This window comes from Ctenopharyngodon idella, chromosome 15 (genome assembly GCF_019924925.1).
Source record: "Ctenopharyngodon idella isolate HZGC_01 chromosome 15, HZGC01, whole genome shotgun sequence".
Lineage (NCBI taxonomy): Eukaryota > Metazoa > Chordata > Actinopteri > Cypriniformes > Xenocyprididae > Ctenopharyngodon > Ctenopharyngodon idella.
In genome coordinates this window covers 32283561-32300087 of record NC_067234.1, presented here as the reverse complement: position 1 = coordinate 32300087, position 16527 = coordinate 32283561, and the positions used below count along the sequence as shown (strand labels likewise).

At 36.7% G+C, this 16527-nt stretch overlaps 1 protein-coding gene across 1 annotated transcript in view; it reads left to right on the top strand.

Annotated features, from left to right (window-relative positions):
• Positions 1-16527, top strand: part of epha4l (eph receptor A4, like) — a 44835-nt gene that overhangs the window by 19054 nt on the left and 9254 nt on the right. Inside the window, exons 4-9 of the mRNA XM_051863334.1 lie at positions 6312-6467; positions 8762-9097; positions 13264-13388; positions 13627-13786; positions 16150-16264; positions 16460-16512. Of these exons, the coding sequence (XP_051719294.1) occupies positions 6312-6467; positions 8762-9097; positions 13264-13388; positions 13627-13786; positions 16150-16264; positions 16460-16512 (945 nt within the window). The remainder of the gene's footprint in view (positions 1-6311; positions 6468-8761; positions 9098-13263; positions 13389-13626; positions 13787-16149; positions 16265-16459; positions 16513-16527) is intronic.

Here is a 16527-nt window from a genome sequence, read left to right as displayed (position 1 = left end):
TTTTATACAAAAATATGGCATGCAGTTGCTTCAAACAATGGTATAAAGCTATTCAATACATCATTCAATGTAAATTGTGATAATCGTAATTAATAATCACAATTACAATTTCAAGGGAATAATCGACATTTTGTCATGATTTTTGTCATAATTGTGCAGCCCTATATATTATGTATGATTTTTACCTTTGAGGACATCCACATAGTACACACACAAACGTATTGATTGAGAGAACTGACCACGTGTCTCTGTGACCTCATTCCTAAAGGTCAAGAGAAAGTTTCAAATGTTAAAGGTCAAAATAAGAGAGTTTGTCATGTCACTGCTGCCATATTCATCATGTTGCACCGCCACATCATCATTATGTGTTTGTACTGTAGGTGTGTGTATTTGTTTTCCCAACAAATCGATAGAAACGTACCCAGTTCTCTGTTGTTCTCCCACTTCCCATAAACACACACACATGCACAATGGAAGGTGTTGCAGCTCCAGACAGTCTGTCGTCCCGCATTTCCAGAGTTTTAGATAAACAAACTAAAAATACAAACCCTTGTTTTTTTTTACCCTGACCCTATAAGTCACATACACACGTTATCAAAACAGAAAACTCATCCCATGATGTATCATGCTGTAAACTTGTGACACGTTTTTGTAGGGAGTGTCAGAAAAGGTTGTGCATGAAGAGTATTTATAGATTCACCTGAACTTTGTGTGTGTGTCACTACGAACGCAATCTATCATGAAATAAGTGTGTGTGTGTGTGTGTGTGTGTGTGTGTGTGTGCGTGTGCGCGCGCGTGTGTGTGTGTGTGTGTGTGTGTGTGTGTGTGTGTGTGTGTGTGTGTGTGTGTGCGCGCGCGCGCGTGTGTGTGTGTGAGGAATTCATTTGCATATCCTCCTGTGCCAAAACTTCCTGCATTTGAAAACTTTTCATGTTTAACAATATGTGCAGACCTTGCCAGACACACACTCATCTCTCTCTAATCTCTCCATTATTTTCTTTTCATGGTTGTTGCTATTAAAACCCTGTGGATTTATTAATTGCATACGGATTTTAAAGACCCCTGCAGCCCTACAGGGTGTACGCGATTCTACCACCGATAAACGCACGGTAAATTTTGGGAAATTCCTCTCTCTGAATGCTGGAAGTTGGTGTACGTGTTCAAAGGGAGCATGAAGTTCAGGTCATTTCAGGAAGTCTTGCATCAATACCTTCAAAAACCTGCCAAATCTGTTATATTAAAACAACATGCTTTGACACAATAATACCAACAACAATAATGTATATTAATAAATAATTCAGCCACACCTTTGATGAAATAAATTGTGTGTTCATGTTGAGTGTTGTTGAGGAGAGGTCAAGCTCAGGTGACATATGCCAAATTACACTGCAAAGGTGGCACAGAAGCACTTCTGAAGTGACAATTAGGTATGTTTACACAGACTGTTTAATGCTGCTCAGAGGTGGTATAAATGAATTTACACAACAATTTTAACTGCATATTGTTATACTAGGGGCCGAAATGGGTCAGAGCAGACCCATTAGTCCGGCTTTTATGCAGCATTGCATCTTTACACAGAATTGAGCAGGCACAGAGCAGCCTTAACTCAGCTTTGTAAAGATTCCTTTAGAGTCATAATTCACCCAAAATATATTCAGTAAATTAGCTTTGTGTGAGGAACAGACCAAAATGTTGTTATTCACTGAAAATCTTTCAGGTGAGGAATTTATTCAGATTTGTAAATGTTTGTACTTCCCTTCCAAAACAGTGTTATTTTAGTGTTATTTATATACTATTATAGTAGAGCTCATTAATCATTAAAAGATCACAATCTCGATTCAAACACCTACAAAATCTTATTCCTACATGACAACGATTCGCCAAGCGGAACATTCAAATCTGCGTTTGTGCTGCTGCCGTCCCACAGAAAGCAGTAAGGCTATCTTTGTATGAAACAGCTTCACAAACAGTCTTTTCAACCACACAGTATTGTTATTTCTGTGTTCCAAATATTCAGATTATCACAGAAGTACTGGGATAAAAGTTTATAGTTTGGATATAAACACTGATGTCTATGGAAGCAATCAAAGTAGAGTAAATCACCTTTGGCGCTTCAAATAATTATTGCATCGATAGCATTGTTACACCAGTAGGTGGCAACAAGTGACTGTTAAACTAATGTATTTATCATTGAATCATTCATTCAAGAGATTCGTTCAGAAATGCTGATTCATCCACTAATGAAACAAGTGAAGTATTGAAGAGTGAAAAGTCATTGAATCATTCATTCAAGATTTTTTTTTTTTTTTTTTTCAAATAACTCATTCAAATTAATCAAACATTTTAAACAGACTGCAGCAATTAACATTTTGTTAGAACCTCTAGTAAATGGCATGTTATTTTGTTTAGTTGTCTATTCAGAGACGTAGGAGAATCGTGATCTCTGTTTGAAACAAAAAATTGTGATTCTCAATTTATCCAGAATTATAGTATTTGTTAATATTTTAAATTAGCCTTTTTATATATAATTTTAGGTTTTTAGTAATTTTTTGTGCTTTTGTCATTTTTATTAGTTATTTAATATTTCTATTTAGCTTTAAAAACATATATATAAGAAATTTTCCTGTGTAACTAACTTCTGATTTACCAAGTAAATTGGTTGGTTACTCCACCCAGAGAAGATTTTTATTGCTCTGAGGTTGTTTTTATAGCTCAGCAAAATTAACGGAGTTCCTGATTATGTTTCATTTAAGTACCAAGTTTGTCTAAGATGATTCTTGACCAAATAGTAAGATTTTAGAGCTGTAAAATAAATGGGAATAGCAGCTCTGATCATTCGGTGAATTTGAAGAGAAATATCTGAGTTTATGTTGACATCTTGCTAAATCTGAGCAAAAATTAAGTCTCTTTTGAAATGCTACAGGAGATGCATGTGAGAAACTGAGAGACTTTATTTGCTCCATTTGCTCTCCATTTAATCTCATTGCTTTCTCGGAGAAACAGTTGAGATATTATTAAGATCTCATTTGATGTTTTTCTCTGTCTGGGTAGTTAAGATGCCAGATGAGGACCAGTATCAAAAACTCAACTTGACCATCGATATCTACTCAAGAGTTTAATGAGATTTGCTTTTGTTCAGGTTAATATTATTACTATAGCTCGTAGGAGGCATCAGGAGATGGACGACTTCCTCTGGTAATGAGAAAAGAGTTTGTTAAGGTGAAGCCGGGCTTGTATGAATCGGTTAGTGTTGTAGGCCTCAGGGTGGGGTCAAGGTCAACATGTGGAGCGAGTGAGTCATCAATCAATGTGATCCACCCGCCCTCCACATGTTTGTCATCAATCACACTGATGGACCCGTCCGTGGGGGTGGGGGGGGTCAGAGGTAATTGTTAATTAGTGACTAAACCATGTAGAACAACAGATGCCAGACCATGAGACAAGAAGCCAATTGATGTTTCTTTCACGTGTGTGTGTGTGTGTGTGTGTGTGTGTGTGTGTGTTAGAGAGATCTTCCATGGCCTCAGGAGAGGAACCTGATCTTGATGTTTTTGTCTAAAAAAAATCCTAGTGCTCTGCAGACCATCATTAACACACACACACACACACACACACACACACACACACAAGCTTATCTAGCTTTCTAAATTGAGACTTCCCATTGACTTCTGTTATTGTTAAAGGGATAGTTCATCTAAAAAGGATCTTTTAGAGTAGATTAAAAGGAAATAACAAGAGAAGAGATGTTCAGGATGTTGTTAAATAAAAGTACGAGATGCTCTTGAAGTGTCTTCTGTGTGTGTGTTTGAGGATTTTGAGCAGCGGTTTTCAGTTCACCCACTGATGCAGTCCGTCTCTCATCGTGACTCGTCCGTCTCTCAGCGTCTCACTAATGGAAAGACGTTGATTTGAGGGCTCAGAAATGTGACTGATATATCTGCTTTTCATGTCAGGGAATGCTTGAATGTGTGTTGGAAACCAGAAGACACTTTTCTTTGTCCCCTTATCTCAGAGGGGTATGTCATATTGTGTGTGTTTGGATGTCTGGGAAGGATTTTTTTTTTTTCTACAGAAAAGCTCATTCAGTTCAGTAAAGATTAAGTTCAGTGGGAAGAGAGAATGAGAGATGATTTCCTCTTCCTTTGGTGTCTCCTGAACCTCTGGATCAATCTTAAACAAGGATTAGAGTCTGGACTGATAGTGATAATCTGTCGTGAGGTCTGTTCCCTTCTTTAGGATTAGCAGAGGAACATCTAAGAGCCTTAGGAGATCCTTGTGGTGTTTATTTTTTCCTTCGAGTTTCTGTCTGTCTATATATATATATATATATATGTTCTTATCAAGTAAAAGGCATTTTAGTACAATTCTAAAAATGTCCATCTTCAAGTCATGGTACATGCATCTTTTTGCTGTGAAATCAAATTTTTATATAGTAAATGTAAGAATAACTTTTACATTGTAATTCATATTTTAAGATGATCATTTACTGGATTTAAATTATTTTTTGTTTTGTTTTGAAAAATCTTGTTAAAATGTCTCTCAATCATCATTGTATTGCATTGCATTATGTTTTGCTCCCAAAATAACAATTACTGAGCTTTGTTCATAAAATTAATCATTTAAATATCATCATACTAAGATTATTGACAAATATAGAGTAACAACTGATATGCATTTTATGCGTGTAAGATCAGAATTTCATCTTACTTGTTGACCATATAAATAACAGCATCTGCACCAAATTGCGTATTTTTGCCGAAGGTTCAATAAACTGTTCCATTTTTAAACAATTAAATTTTAATTTCATGTGTCAGGCTTTACAGGGATAAGTATGCATGAATGACTTCCGCTGTGTTCGTATTAAATGTAATATTGTTAAATTCAAATAAATAAATAAAAAAAAATTGCATTAATGACTGAAATAAGTAATTAAGGGGGTGTTTACACAACACAGTTTTCAACTAAAAACTGAAAAAATTTTATACGTTTTGGCCATTCATTTACATGACAACGGGGGGCCTTTTTGGGGGGGCCTGAAAACGCAAACTTTAAAAAATAGGTTTCAAAGTTTTCGAAAACGATACCATTAATGTCTCCGTGTAAACTACAAAAACATGAATTTGTGAAAATGGTGACGTCATGTGCATGTGCATTATGTGTTCAGTGTTGGGGAGTAACTACTTACATGTAACAGAGTTACATAATTTAATTACAAAATAAATGAAACTGTAATCAGTTACTACTTATTACATTTCAATGTAATCTGTAACCTATTACATTTCAGTGTAATCTGTAACCTATTACATTTCCAAAGTAATCTTCCCAACACTGCGTGTTTAGTCTATAGGAGCGTAGGGTTTCTTTACAAAGTGACATTGCCATCTACTGGCCTGGCAGCAGAGTCTTTAGTCATTTTTGTGGATGCATGTGAATGGGGATTGTTTTGACAATGTTGTCATCTATATGTGAAAAATGCAAAGGAAAAACTTTTCCATTTTTAGTACATTGTAAACGTAGCCTAAAATAAATGACTTCTGGGTGGCTGGAAGTCATTTATTTGACATTTATGAAATTGATCTGTTTGCATTCCCATTCATGGCTACTTTTTGAATGGTTATTAATGCAAAATAATGTTTTTTGCTATCATATGTTGTAGTTACCACATCTAGCAGCTGGAGATAACACGGTCATGCTAACCAGCCAAACCTTGACCTCATGTTCCCATCGTTTGTTTGGTCTCTGGAGTCGGATAGACGTTTATAGTAGTGTGCCGGAGTCTAAGGCATCTTTCATCCTCCTAGTTTTCATCCATATGTACACAGACGTCTAAACACAGAGCGATGTGTGTGTTTGCACGTAAATGAGTGATAAGGACGATGAAAAACGGTGATGTTTTTCAGGCAGGAGGAGTAGGAGGACACGACATGCTAGATTATTTAAACATCATGCATTCTTTATTTATGATGTCAAAACATGTTTTACTCAAATATATGGATGGGAGAATTAAAGGTGACTGGTGCATGCTGGGAACACACCTAGAATTCCTCATTCATCATCTTCTGGTCTGTCTCTCGCTCTCTTGACTTCACCTCCCTTTCCTGGCTTCTCTCTCCATCATAAATGCATCATTGTTTTGTGTATGGAAAACTGGCGGCTTTTCATGTTCCATCTTATATACTTTATAATCATCTCAATTGAATCATTTATTAATGTTTTATAATAATCTGATACATACGCCAGGTACTTTGTTATCTGGGTAGCATATATTTACACAGAATTAACATCATCCTGTATCTCCTTTCTCTCATAGTGTGTAAGGTGGGCTACTACAGGTCTCTTTCTTCGGACGCCGGCTGTCGTAAATGTCCACTGCACAGTTACTCCACGAAAGAAGGAGCCACTTCCTGTGATTGTGACAAAGGATATTACAGATCGGAGACTGATCCCGCTGCCATGCCTTGCACACGTGAGTCAAACGCAAACACACGCACCAGTTTGAAGTGGGTGTACCATGTTTTTTGGAAACTACTATGATGGTGTTTTACATGGACCTTGGAGTACCATGTAAATGGGTATTTGAGTGACTTTTTCAAGATTTTACTTTAAAAATTATATGAATATTTTACTTAATTGGGTCAGATAATACAGTTTCCATTTAATAAGCATCTTTATTAATAAAAAAATACAAATATATTTTTTAAAAGCCAGATGTTCCCTCTTGAGCAATCTATAGCTGCATAATGTAATTTAATTAGTGCTTTCAATTGATAAAAAAAACAACAACAACTAATAAATCGCACATTTTTTCTGTAATTAATCACGATTAAAAACATTGGAGTTTTTAATATATTTATATTGTAATAATTCCACAGTTACTCTCCAAATTAATGTAGAAACAACTTAAAGACAATATATTAAATATTTGTTTAATGGCATCTTTTTATGAATGAAGGTCAGTATCACTGATACTAATACTGGAACTGATGTCTCTAGGAAATTGATTTTTTTAAAACATTATTATAGACATTCAATATTACAGTATAACTAAAAGCTGTCAATTTCAACATTTATTATGTTTTAAAAAATAACTTTTAATTTAAGTGAACTTAAAACAATCTTCACATAAACCCATTATAATAAATGTCATATTTACTTGGTGCCTATCTAACAGACAGGAAATATACAGAAATTGAATAAAGTTATCAAACAATTTACAGTTTACACTTCTTCACTGCATAAATTATAAATTTAATATAGTTTAATCCTTATTAAAGCTACAATTTTCTCTCTTACCTTTGTTCTTTACATCACAGCAACTGGTTTATTAGGCTGCTGTCACTTTAAGAGCTGCCAGTGCTGAACATGACACGGATCTGACGCACATCTCATTTCCTCACAACACTTTAAGTTCATTTAAGACATTATTTAACTCATTTAAGACTGCTCTTATGAGGATACTCGACAAAATGGGCATTTTGGCGTAATTCTGTGTGTTATTGTTTGTTCAAGGGTGAAAGAGAACTTGATACTGGCGCGCGTCTTTCTGTGCACACGAGTCACACATGACATTCACAGACAGCACGTTCTCGTTCGTCTTGTGGCACTTGGATGGTTTAAAAGCATTTGCGTGAATAAGAGCATGATCATATAATGTAACTCTAGCCAAATTATGATGGAAAAAACGGATGCTGCATTAATTGCGTTAAATATTTTTAACGCGATTTAACTGAAAAAATTAATCGCATGTGTTAACGCGCTAATTTTGACAGCACTAAATTTAATTTAAAAATTTAATTTAAATGACTTACAAAATGTCTTTAAAATTAAAAATGAGCTGAAACATATTGTCTGAAAAATTAAAATAGGCTATACAGAAATAACTAATTGAAAGCAGAAATTCTAATGTATGTTGTGCATGGGCATGTGATTAGTTCTGTTTACATCCTTTTATGTGCAGCAGATGTTCTTCACATCAAATAAATGAATTTAAATGAGACAGTATCAGTCTCACTCTACCAGCTGTCTGTCTGTCCTCCTTCTCTCTCTCTCTTCCATACTAATGACCAGCTCTGTCTCTTTGTAGAACAGACGCTGTTTGTCCTCTCCTTCTGTTCTTGTTCTCTCTCTCATTTCTTCTGTCTCTTTCTCTCTTATTGAAAGTTTTAGAGTACACAATACGGTACTTGCGTAAATACACACACACACACACACACACACACAAACTAACAAAACTGAACCTTGGTAAAAAAAAAAAAAAAGGAGCATATACAATCAGAATTTCCATAATTCTGATTGTTTTACAGTAAATATTTAAAATAAAATATATACGTAATATTTAAATTCTGATCTCTTATGTTCACCAAGGTTGCATTTATTTGATCAAAAATACAGTAAAATTAGCATTATTGTAAAATATTATTACAGATTAAAATAATGTTTTCTATTGCAATATATGTTAAAATGTAATTTATTCCTGTGATCAAAGCTGAATTTTCAGCATCATTACTCCAGTCTTCAGTGTCACATGATCCTTCAGAGATCATTCTAATATGATGATTTGCTGCTTAAGAAACATTTCTGATTATTATCAGTGATGATAAACAGTTGTGCTGTTTCATATTTTTGTGGAAAAATACATATATGCAACATTGTTATTTAAAAATAAACCACTTTTCCATTATATCTCTAGCAAAATGAAATAGCAGCCTATTTTTATGTGAGGGATATCTAAAGCTTTCTTTCTCTCTGTGTTTATCGCAGGCCCTCCATCCGCTCCACACAATCTGATATCTAATGTCAACGAGACGTCGGTGCTGTTGGAATGGAGTCCGCCGCTCTCCTCCGGAGGCCGTCAGGATCTCACCTATAACGTGGTGTGTAAGCAGTGTGTGCGAGACACACAGAGATGCACGCTGTGCGGGGACGACGTGCGATATTCTCCGCAGCGGCTGAGTCTGCGCTCCACGCGGGTGTCCGTTCACCAGCTGCAGGCACACACCAACTACACCTTCCAGATCTGGGCCGTCAACGGGGTGTCCAAACACAATCCTAGCCTGGAGCAGGCCGTGTCCGTCACGCTCACCACCAACCAGGCTGGTAAGTTTGTGTGTCCAAACATCTTTAAACTTAATCAGGTGTTATGTTTGCATGTGACACATTGCTGGCCAAAAGTTTAGAATAATAAATATTTTTAGGGGTTCAAGCGTGTAGAATTGTTAAATTTTTCAAGGATCAGCGTTCTCCCCTAAAACGGGCAGACCAAACTTTGAGGGCTGGTAGACTCACACTGTCTACAACATCACCAAGGCTCACCCCGATCAGCCTGACGGGGCCGCTACAGCAGTGAAAAGTATGAAATGGCTCATAACTCCTGAACCATTAGGCGTAGGCTCAAGTTTTTTGTCAAAATGTTCGGGTATTTTGGATTTTTTGAAAAACCTACTTTTGCGAACTAGTTCTAGGTTTTTTGCCCGATTGGAACCAAACCGGTGCAGCGAGATTCTTCGGAGTCTGATTGTTAATAAGTATCAAAAAAGTTTAAATTTTGATTCATGGTCCCTAGGGGCTGCCAAAACATTTGAAGAGGGTGGAGCCACTTTTACTAAAATGGCTATAACTTGTGAATGGAACAAAATATTTTTACTAAACTAAACGCATTCTGTGGTCGCATGAAAAAAGGTTGTAGGGACTGGCCACTTGGTGGCGCTTTAACAGCGAAAAAAAAAACATGAAAATGGCTATAACTACTTCACTGTTATTCCAATCGACTTGAAAATTGGCATGCAATGTCTTTGTCCGTCTATGAGGACATTGACGTATCTCAAAAAACATGTCTGTCATCGGCCAATGAAGTTTGAGCAACTATCAGACAACGTTAAGACGAAACTTGCTGGGCCTATTTTACTCACGGCCCTAAAGGGCTGTGAAAATTTTGAAAGAAATCGGCTGCTAGGTGGCGCTAACAAGTTTTATGCCTCTCTAATTACATGGTGTTTGATCATGTGACACTGAAGACTGGAGTAATGATGCTGAAAATTTAGCTTTGTATCACAGGAATAAATTACGTTTTAAAATATATTCAAATAGAAAACAGTTTTAAATTGTAATAATATTTCACAATATTACTGTTTTACTGTATTTTAGCTCAAATAAAAGCAGCCTTGGTGAGCATTAGAGACTTCTTTCAAAAACATTTTTAAAAAATCGTAATTATTTCAAACTTTCAACTGGTAGTGTACTATATTTCTCATTTAATCTTCAGTGAAAACATTTCACGCAGTTCAATTTCACTCGCCTAATCACCTACGGAGAACTTCTGTATGACCTCTCTGCTCCATTACAAACACACACACATGTAGAGCGTCAAATACACTCTATTTTGATTCATGACTGTGTGTGTGTGTGTAATTGCCGACTTGTGATATGCGGTCTGTGCTCTTGATGGTGTCTTGGGTTTCCGTCGGAATAGAGTGTTAGCTGGAGATCCGGAACTTTCTGTGACAACCCAAGCCTGTAAATCAGCCTGAGGGGTCGGAGTGTGGAGTTTAGAGTGTAGGGTGTAGGGCGTAGTGTGGAAGGGTGGGGTTTTGTCATGCATTGACGTGCCTTTGGCTATAGAACAGAGGACCATGTGTCCTACTTAGTTGTGCAGTGGGCGGTCATGTGTGTATATTTAGAATAATTAACATATACTTCTTAATGTAGATGCTACTGACATACGTTTTATAATAGACAAAACTATATATTCCTGCTGTCGTAGTGAAAAAAGACAAAGTCAGATAAAGAAGTTTCAAGGAAAGGGAAGCTGTGTAAAACCTCCTTAACCGTGGTAAAAATTACTTGTGTTTGTTGCTTTATTCATCAATATGATAAAAGAAACAAATGTTTACTTAATAAATCATTCATACACCTCTAATAATAGTAAAAACAAACAATTATTTTGTATAAAAAGTAAAAAAACCTTAAAAGTCTTTACGTTTATTTTGAAGAAACCTTTACAATCAAAAACGCCTATTTTCTAAGTCTGATCAGTAATCAAATATTATTATAAAACTTTGTGAAATTTGTATTTGAGCAATGAAGACATATTGCCTGTCTGCTGGGTGTTTTAAATTTCATACACTGCATTTCCCAGCTTTTGTGTTTCTATAAAACAATATTATGAAAATAAATAAATAATGTGTAAATTCTGACTATCCCAGCATGCAGTAAAGGCTTTAACTAAATCTTAAAGCTTGCCTGTTAACGACGAACAAGCGCAGATTCTCATCTTTCCTTTTAACGTTATCTCAGCCAGACAAACACACACCCACAACTCCATTACGGCCCATATCTGTCAGAGCAGACGGCATGATGGATGTGTGTTAGAGATGAGTGTGTTAGGTGCTTGAAGGGGGGCAGTGACCCCTGTGTTTTTGGCTGGAGGGGGTCGTCTCCGAGTCCCCCCATGGGACTCCCCTAAATCACGTTTAGTCTGTCGGGACTGGCAGAAGAAGACGGATCTGTGAGATGGAAGAGGGCCGCCATCGAGCTGCTGCTACAGCTGGCAGGGGATCGAATTGTTTAACAGTCCCACACACGCTAATGCACGAAACTCTAGCTTTAGCACTTGAATTTAGGATGCTTAGATAGGCCAACTGTGCAATTTATGTACATTTTCTATGCTGATTGTGGTCTAGATATTAGGGCTGCATGATTAAATGAAGTAAAACTGGAAACGTGATATGGCTTAGCGTGATTATCAAATCGCAAAGGCTGCAATTTAATTAAATATATGCACAGCATGTTTTAGAGTGAAGCATGGCACTGTGTTCATTTACATGCATGCATCTCATGATCCGGTGTTTTCAGCGTCTCAGGACATCTCGGTTTACAATAAATGCTGGTCCACAAACTCATCTCTGAGTTTGGGTTGTTTATAACATGCATTTGAAAACACAACATGTGTCAAACATCTTCCCTGCTTTAGAGAAGAGAAAGAGTTGTTGTAGTAGAGTGTTGTTGCCATGCCGTCATTTTACACCGGACTGCTTCACAAACGAGGGTCAATTCAGCGCTGGATTTGTACAAAAGATTAACATGACGGCACATGCTAGTTGATGAGTTGAATCAACTCCACAGCAACTACATACATTTATCCACTAACCATTCAGAAACATCCAGTTTCATTCTAAATGTTGTAACTTCTTCCTGAGTCTCTCCATCAGTGTCCGACTCCGGTTTGAACAATGTAAGGCTGAACACCGTTACTGACAATCGTCATTTTGGCTGCGTGAGATTCTCCAGCTTTGTTGTTGTTAAGCAACCGAAGCGTGAGCGGTTAAAGCTCAATGAGCAGCAGCTCATTTGCATTTAAAGGGACACGCACAAAAAAAGGCTTGTTTTTGATCACACCCAAATAGGGGCAAATTTGACAAGCTATAATAAATGATCTGTGGGGTATTTTGAGCTAAAACTTCAGAAGAATCACAATTCGATTTTTCACAAGTTCATGCAGCCGTACAATATATGGTAAAATGTGTTAAATAGAGCTAATAGTTTACTTTACTGCTAGCTTAAGGCATTGTCATGCTAGTTTGTTGGCACTTTTTTCCATTTTCAGTCACCTAAATAAAACGTGGATGTGAAGCCAAAACTTCACGTTTTCTGAAATATTGTGGTTTAAGAGTTAGAAGTTTGTTCAATGCCAAATATGAGCAATAGTAATAGTCCTGCTTGACTTAACAAACAGCCTTAATTAGCCAAAATACACAGAAGGGGATGTGTAGGACTTGGCCAAAAACAGCATTTGAATTCTGTGGAAATTTGGCAAGCTTTCTGTGGTTTTGATATCTAGAGTTGTTCTGTTCGGTAGAGGAAACTAATACATGGAGATTTTTTTTCTTCTTCTTCTTTCACATCCCTCAGTTTCCATTTTCTTTTGCTGTTTTTTTTTTTCTTCTTTTTCTTTATTGTGTCTTTGACTCTGTGTGATGTGTCTTTGGAAAAGCGGAGAAGACGACGCACATCTCTGATTCTGTCTGTTTGACTTTCTCACCCTCAACAAAAACAGATTCAGGGGGGGAAAAAAACAAACAGACAATAGCGGTCTTAACTCCAAGAAGAAGAAAAGGTCTCCTTGTCCTCTGGGTTTATCCTTTCCCTCTCTGTTTGTCTCTGATGTGATAAAAGAAAGACAGATGTCTCAGGAAAACCTGACAAATGTACAATTTAGTAAACATAAACCTTTTATAAATATATTAACTCTTTCTGTCTCTCCTCAGCTCCCTCTACGGTCATGACTGTTGAGAGTAAGGACATCACCCGCCACACGCTCTCTCTGTTCTGGAAAGAACCCGAGAAGCCCAATGGTGTCATACTGGAATATGAGGTCAAATACTACGAGAAGGTGAATTATGGGAAACATATTTTCTTTTGTCATATTTTAAAGCCCTTATGATGACAGAATTTTAATTTAAGGTGCACTGTTCCTTTAAGATAATGTATAGCACTATGGACACTTGCTGTCTGGATAAACAGGAAGTGAAGTTTTATTGGAGACAAAATAGCCCTCAAATGTCCCCCTATTGACCTCTTACCTTCCTTTTGTCTTCCGTTCTCTGTCTCTCTCTATTTATAAATCTCAGGATCAGAATGAGAGGAGTTATCGCATCGTAAAGACGACGTCTCGTAATGCTGATATTAAAGATCTGACCCCGCTGACCTCCTACGTGTTTCACGTGCGCGCTCGCACCGCCGCGGGCTACGGAGAGTTCAGTGCCCCCTTCGAGTTCAGCACCAACACTGGTGGGTGTAGAGCTCATGTTCAACAGTGTGTTTAATTGAGTTGGGATGATCTAGAATCAGATGTATTTATACTACACAAATAAAATTAATAAAAAAAAATATATTCTAAATCTGTTTAGTTGCTAGTCACTGGCTGACTAAACTGGTGAAAAATATCAAATATTTTTGGCCTGACATTTAAAAAAAGACATACACTCTTAAAATGGGCTGCATGATTTGGGGGGAAATCGAATCTTTCTGATAAGAATTGTAATTGCATTTTAGAATGCAGTTTTTTTTTTTTTTTTTTAAAAAGGCTTGTTTGTAGGGCTGCACAATTTGGCCAGAAATGTTTGATTATATATCAGTATTAATATAAAATAATAATAATTATTATTATTATTAACAGTTTTGTAATTACTTTTATTATTATTACTAAATAAAATATTAAACAAAACAAAAAATATTACTATTGCAATATTTCACTGTTAAATAACAACTTGAGAATTTAAGAAAATAATAATATAATAATATTAAATTTATTTTAAAATGCAACTGTAAAATTATAAATTGCACTAAGCCATATCACGACTTCGGTTTTATTTTGATTAATCGTGCAGCACTAGGTTCTTTATTGGCATTATGGTTCCATTTAGAACCTTTGTGGTTCAAAAGATTCTTTGTAGTGACAAAGGTTCTTTAAACAGTTTTTCATACTGAGAAATCGTACCCCTAGGGATGAATGACTTCAGTTTTTAAGTCGACATTATGTGATTAAAGTCGAGTTGATGTTGACTAATCGCTAATGATATCATTAATGAACAAATAAGCCTGAACCTCGAGCTGAGACTCGAATGTGACATGCGAGCTGCTGTCTGTATGTGTGTGTGTGTGTTACAATGCAGCATCACATTAGTTTAGAACGGCAATTAAAAGATTACTTCACAATTCAAATTTCCTGATAATTTACTCATCCCCATGTCATCCAAGATGTTTATGTCTTTCTTCAGTTGAAAAGAAATTTAGGTTTTTGAGGAAAACATTCCAGGATTTTTTTCCATATAGTGGACTTCAGTGGGGTACAACGGGTTGAAGGTCCAAATTGCAGTTTCAGTGCAGCTTCAAAGAGCTCTACACGATCCCAGACGAGGAATAAGGGTCTTACTTAGTGAAACAATCGGTCATTTAAAAAAAATAAATAAATAAAAATGATATACTTTTTAACCACAAATGCTTGTCTTGCACTGCTCTGCTGTACCACACATTACGTAATCACGTTGGAAAGGTCACGTTTCATAGGCAAAAGTACCGATCCAGTGTCTACAAAGCGAACGTGCAAAGACTAAGTCAAACAGCCTTTACAAGGTAAAGGTAACTTTAAAAGGTAAAACAACGATGTCGGACGATTTTGAAGTTGAAGGAGAAAATTTGGAGTTTTTCACCCTACCGCGGTACTTCCACCTACGTCACGCGTGACCTTTCCAACATGGTTAGAGCACAGAACAGCTACTACTTTTGTGTGCGCTACTGTCATCATTACGACGGCAAACATCTTTATTACTACTCTGATAGTACACTAATCAATTCATGTAATTAATTCAAGTGTATTTGGGTTTATAACGGGTCTGATTCTCACCTTATTGATGAACAGGAATTGTAGTTTGCGAGTAAAGCTGCAAATTCCTCCATTAACGTCATAAATATATGATAAATATATGCAGTGTATTAGCGAAAGTGCATTTCTTCCTGTTTTCTTCCATTCAAAAAGTTGCATCGTATATGACGTAAGCGTGCTTCGGCCCGGAACGTTGTGCAGTGTGAGTACAGGCCAGCGGGGGAGTGGGGAGGGGGGACAATCACGCTCCGTCTCGGTTCAAGGCAACCGTGCCTAGTGTGAGTACACCCTGAAACTGCAATTTGGACCTTCAACCTTTTGTACCCTGGTGAAGTCCACTGGAAATCCTGGAATGTTTTACTCAAAAACCTTAATTTCTTTTCGACTGAAGAAAGAAAGACATGAACATCTTGGATGACATGGGGGTGAGTAAATTATCAGGAAATTTGAATTCTGAAGTGATCTAATCCTTTAACTTGCGTGCACAATAAGCTGTTTAAAACATGCATTCACCTGATGAATATTGAGCATCCTGATGGTGTAATTAAACATATCTTGCAGATTGTTCTCCGAGTATGCATTTATATGTCATTTTAGCTGTTGGAAACTGAGTGTAAAAGTGGACTTCAAGTACTTCTTATCCTGTTGCACCTTCTATAGGCCATGATCAGCGACTAGTCGACGTCAAGCTTAAAGCGTCATGGAAGAGCATTCTTCCTGTCACTTTTTTAAAGAGTGTATATGATTGCAGTGTTTGTGTCTCTCTCAGTCGCAGCTCCTGTTGTAGGAGGAGTCATGAGCTCTGCCCTGCTGCTGCTGCTGGTGGCCGGATGTGTTGTTGTTCTCCTCCTCATCCTCATCATTACCTTCATTATCACCAAAAGGTGACAGAACATCTGGTAGTTTTTCCATGATGATAGACCAGTGTTGATATTGTTATTGTAACTACAACTATTAAAAATGAACTGAAATAAAGCTGCAATAAAATAAAATATGAGTGAATGTTAGATAAAAAAAGATACTAAACTTAAACTTAAATAATTACTAATACTGAATCATTTTAAATATTTTAATCACAGGAGGAGCAAATACAGCAAAACTAAACAGGCCGAGGAGAAAAACCTGCAGCCAGGTAAGCAAACAGCTT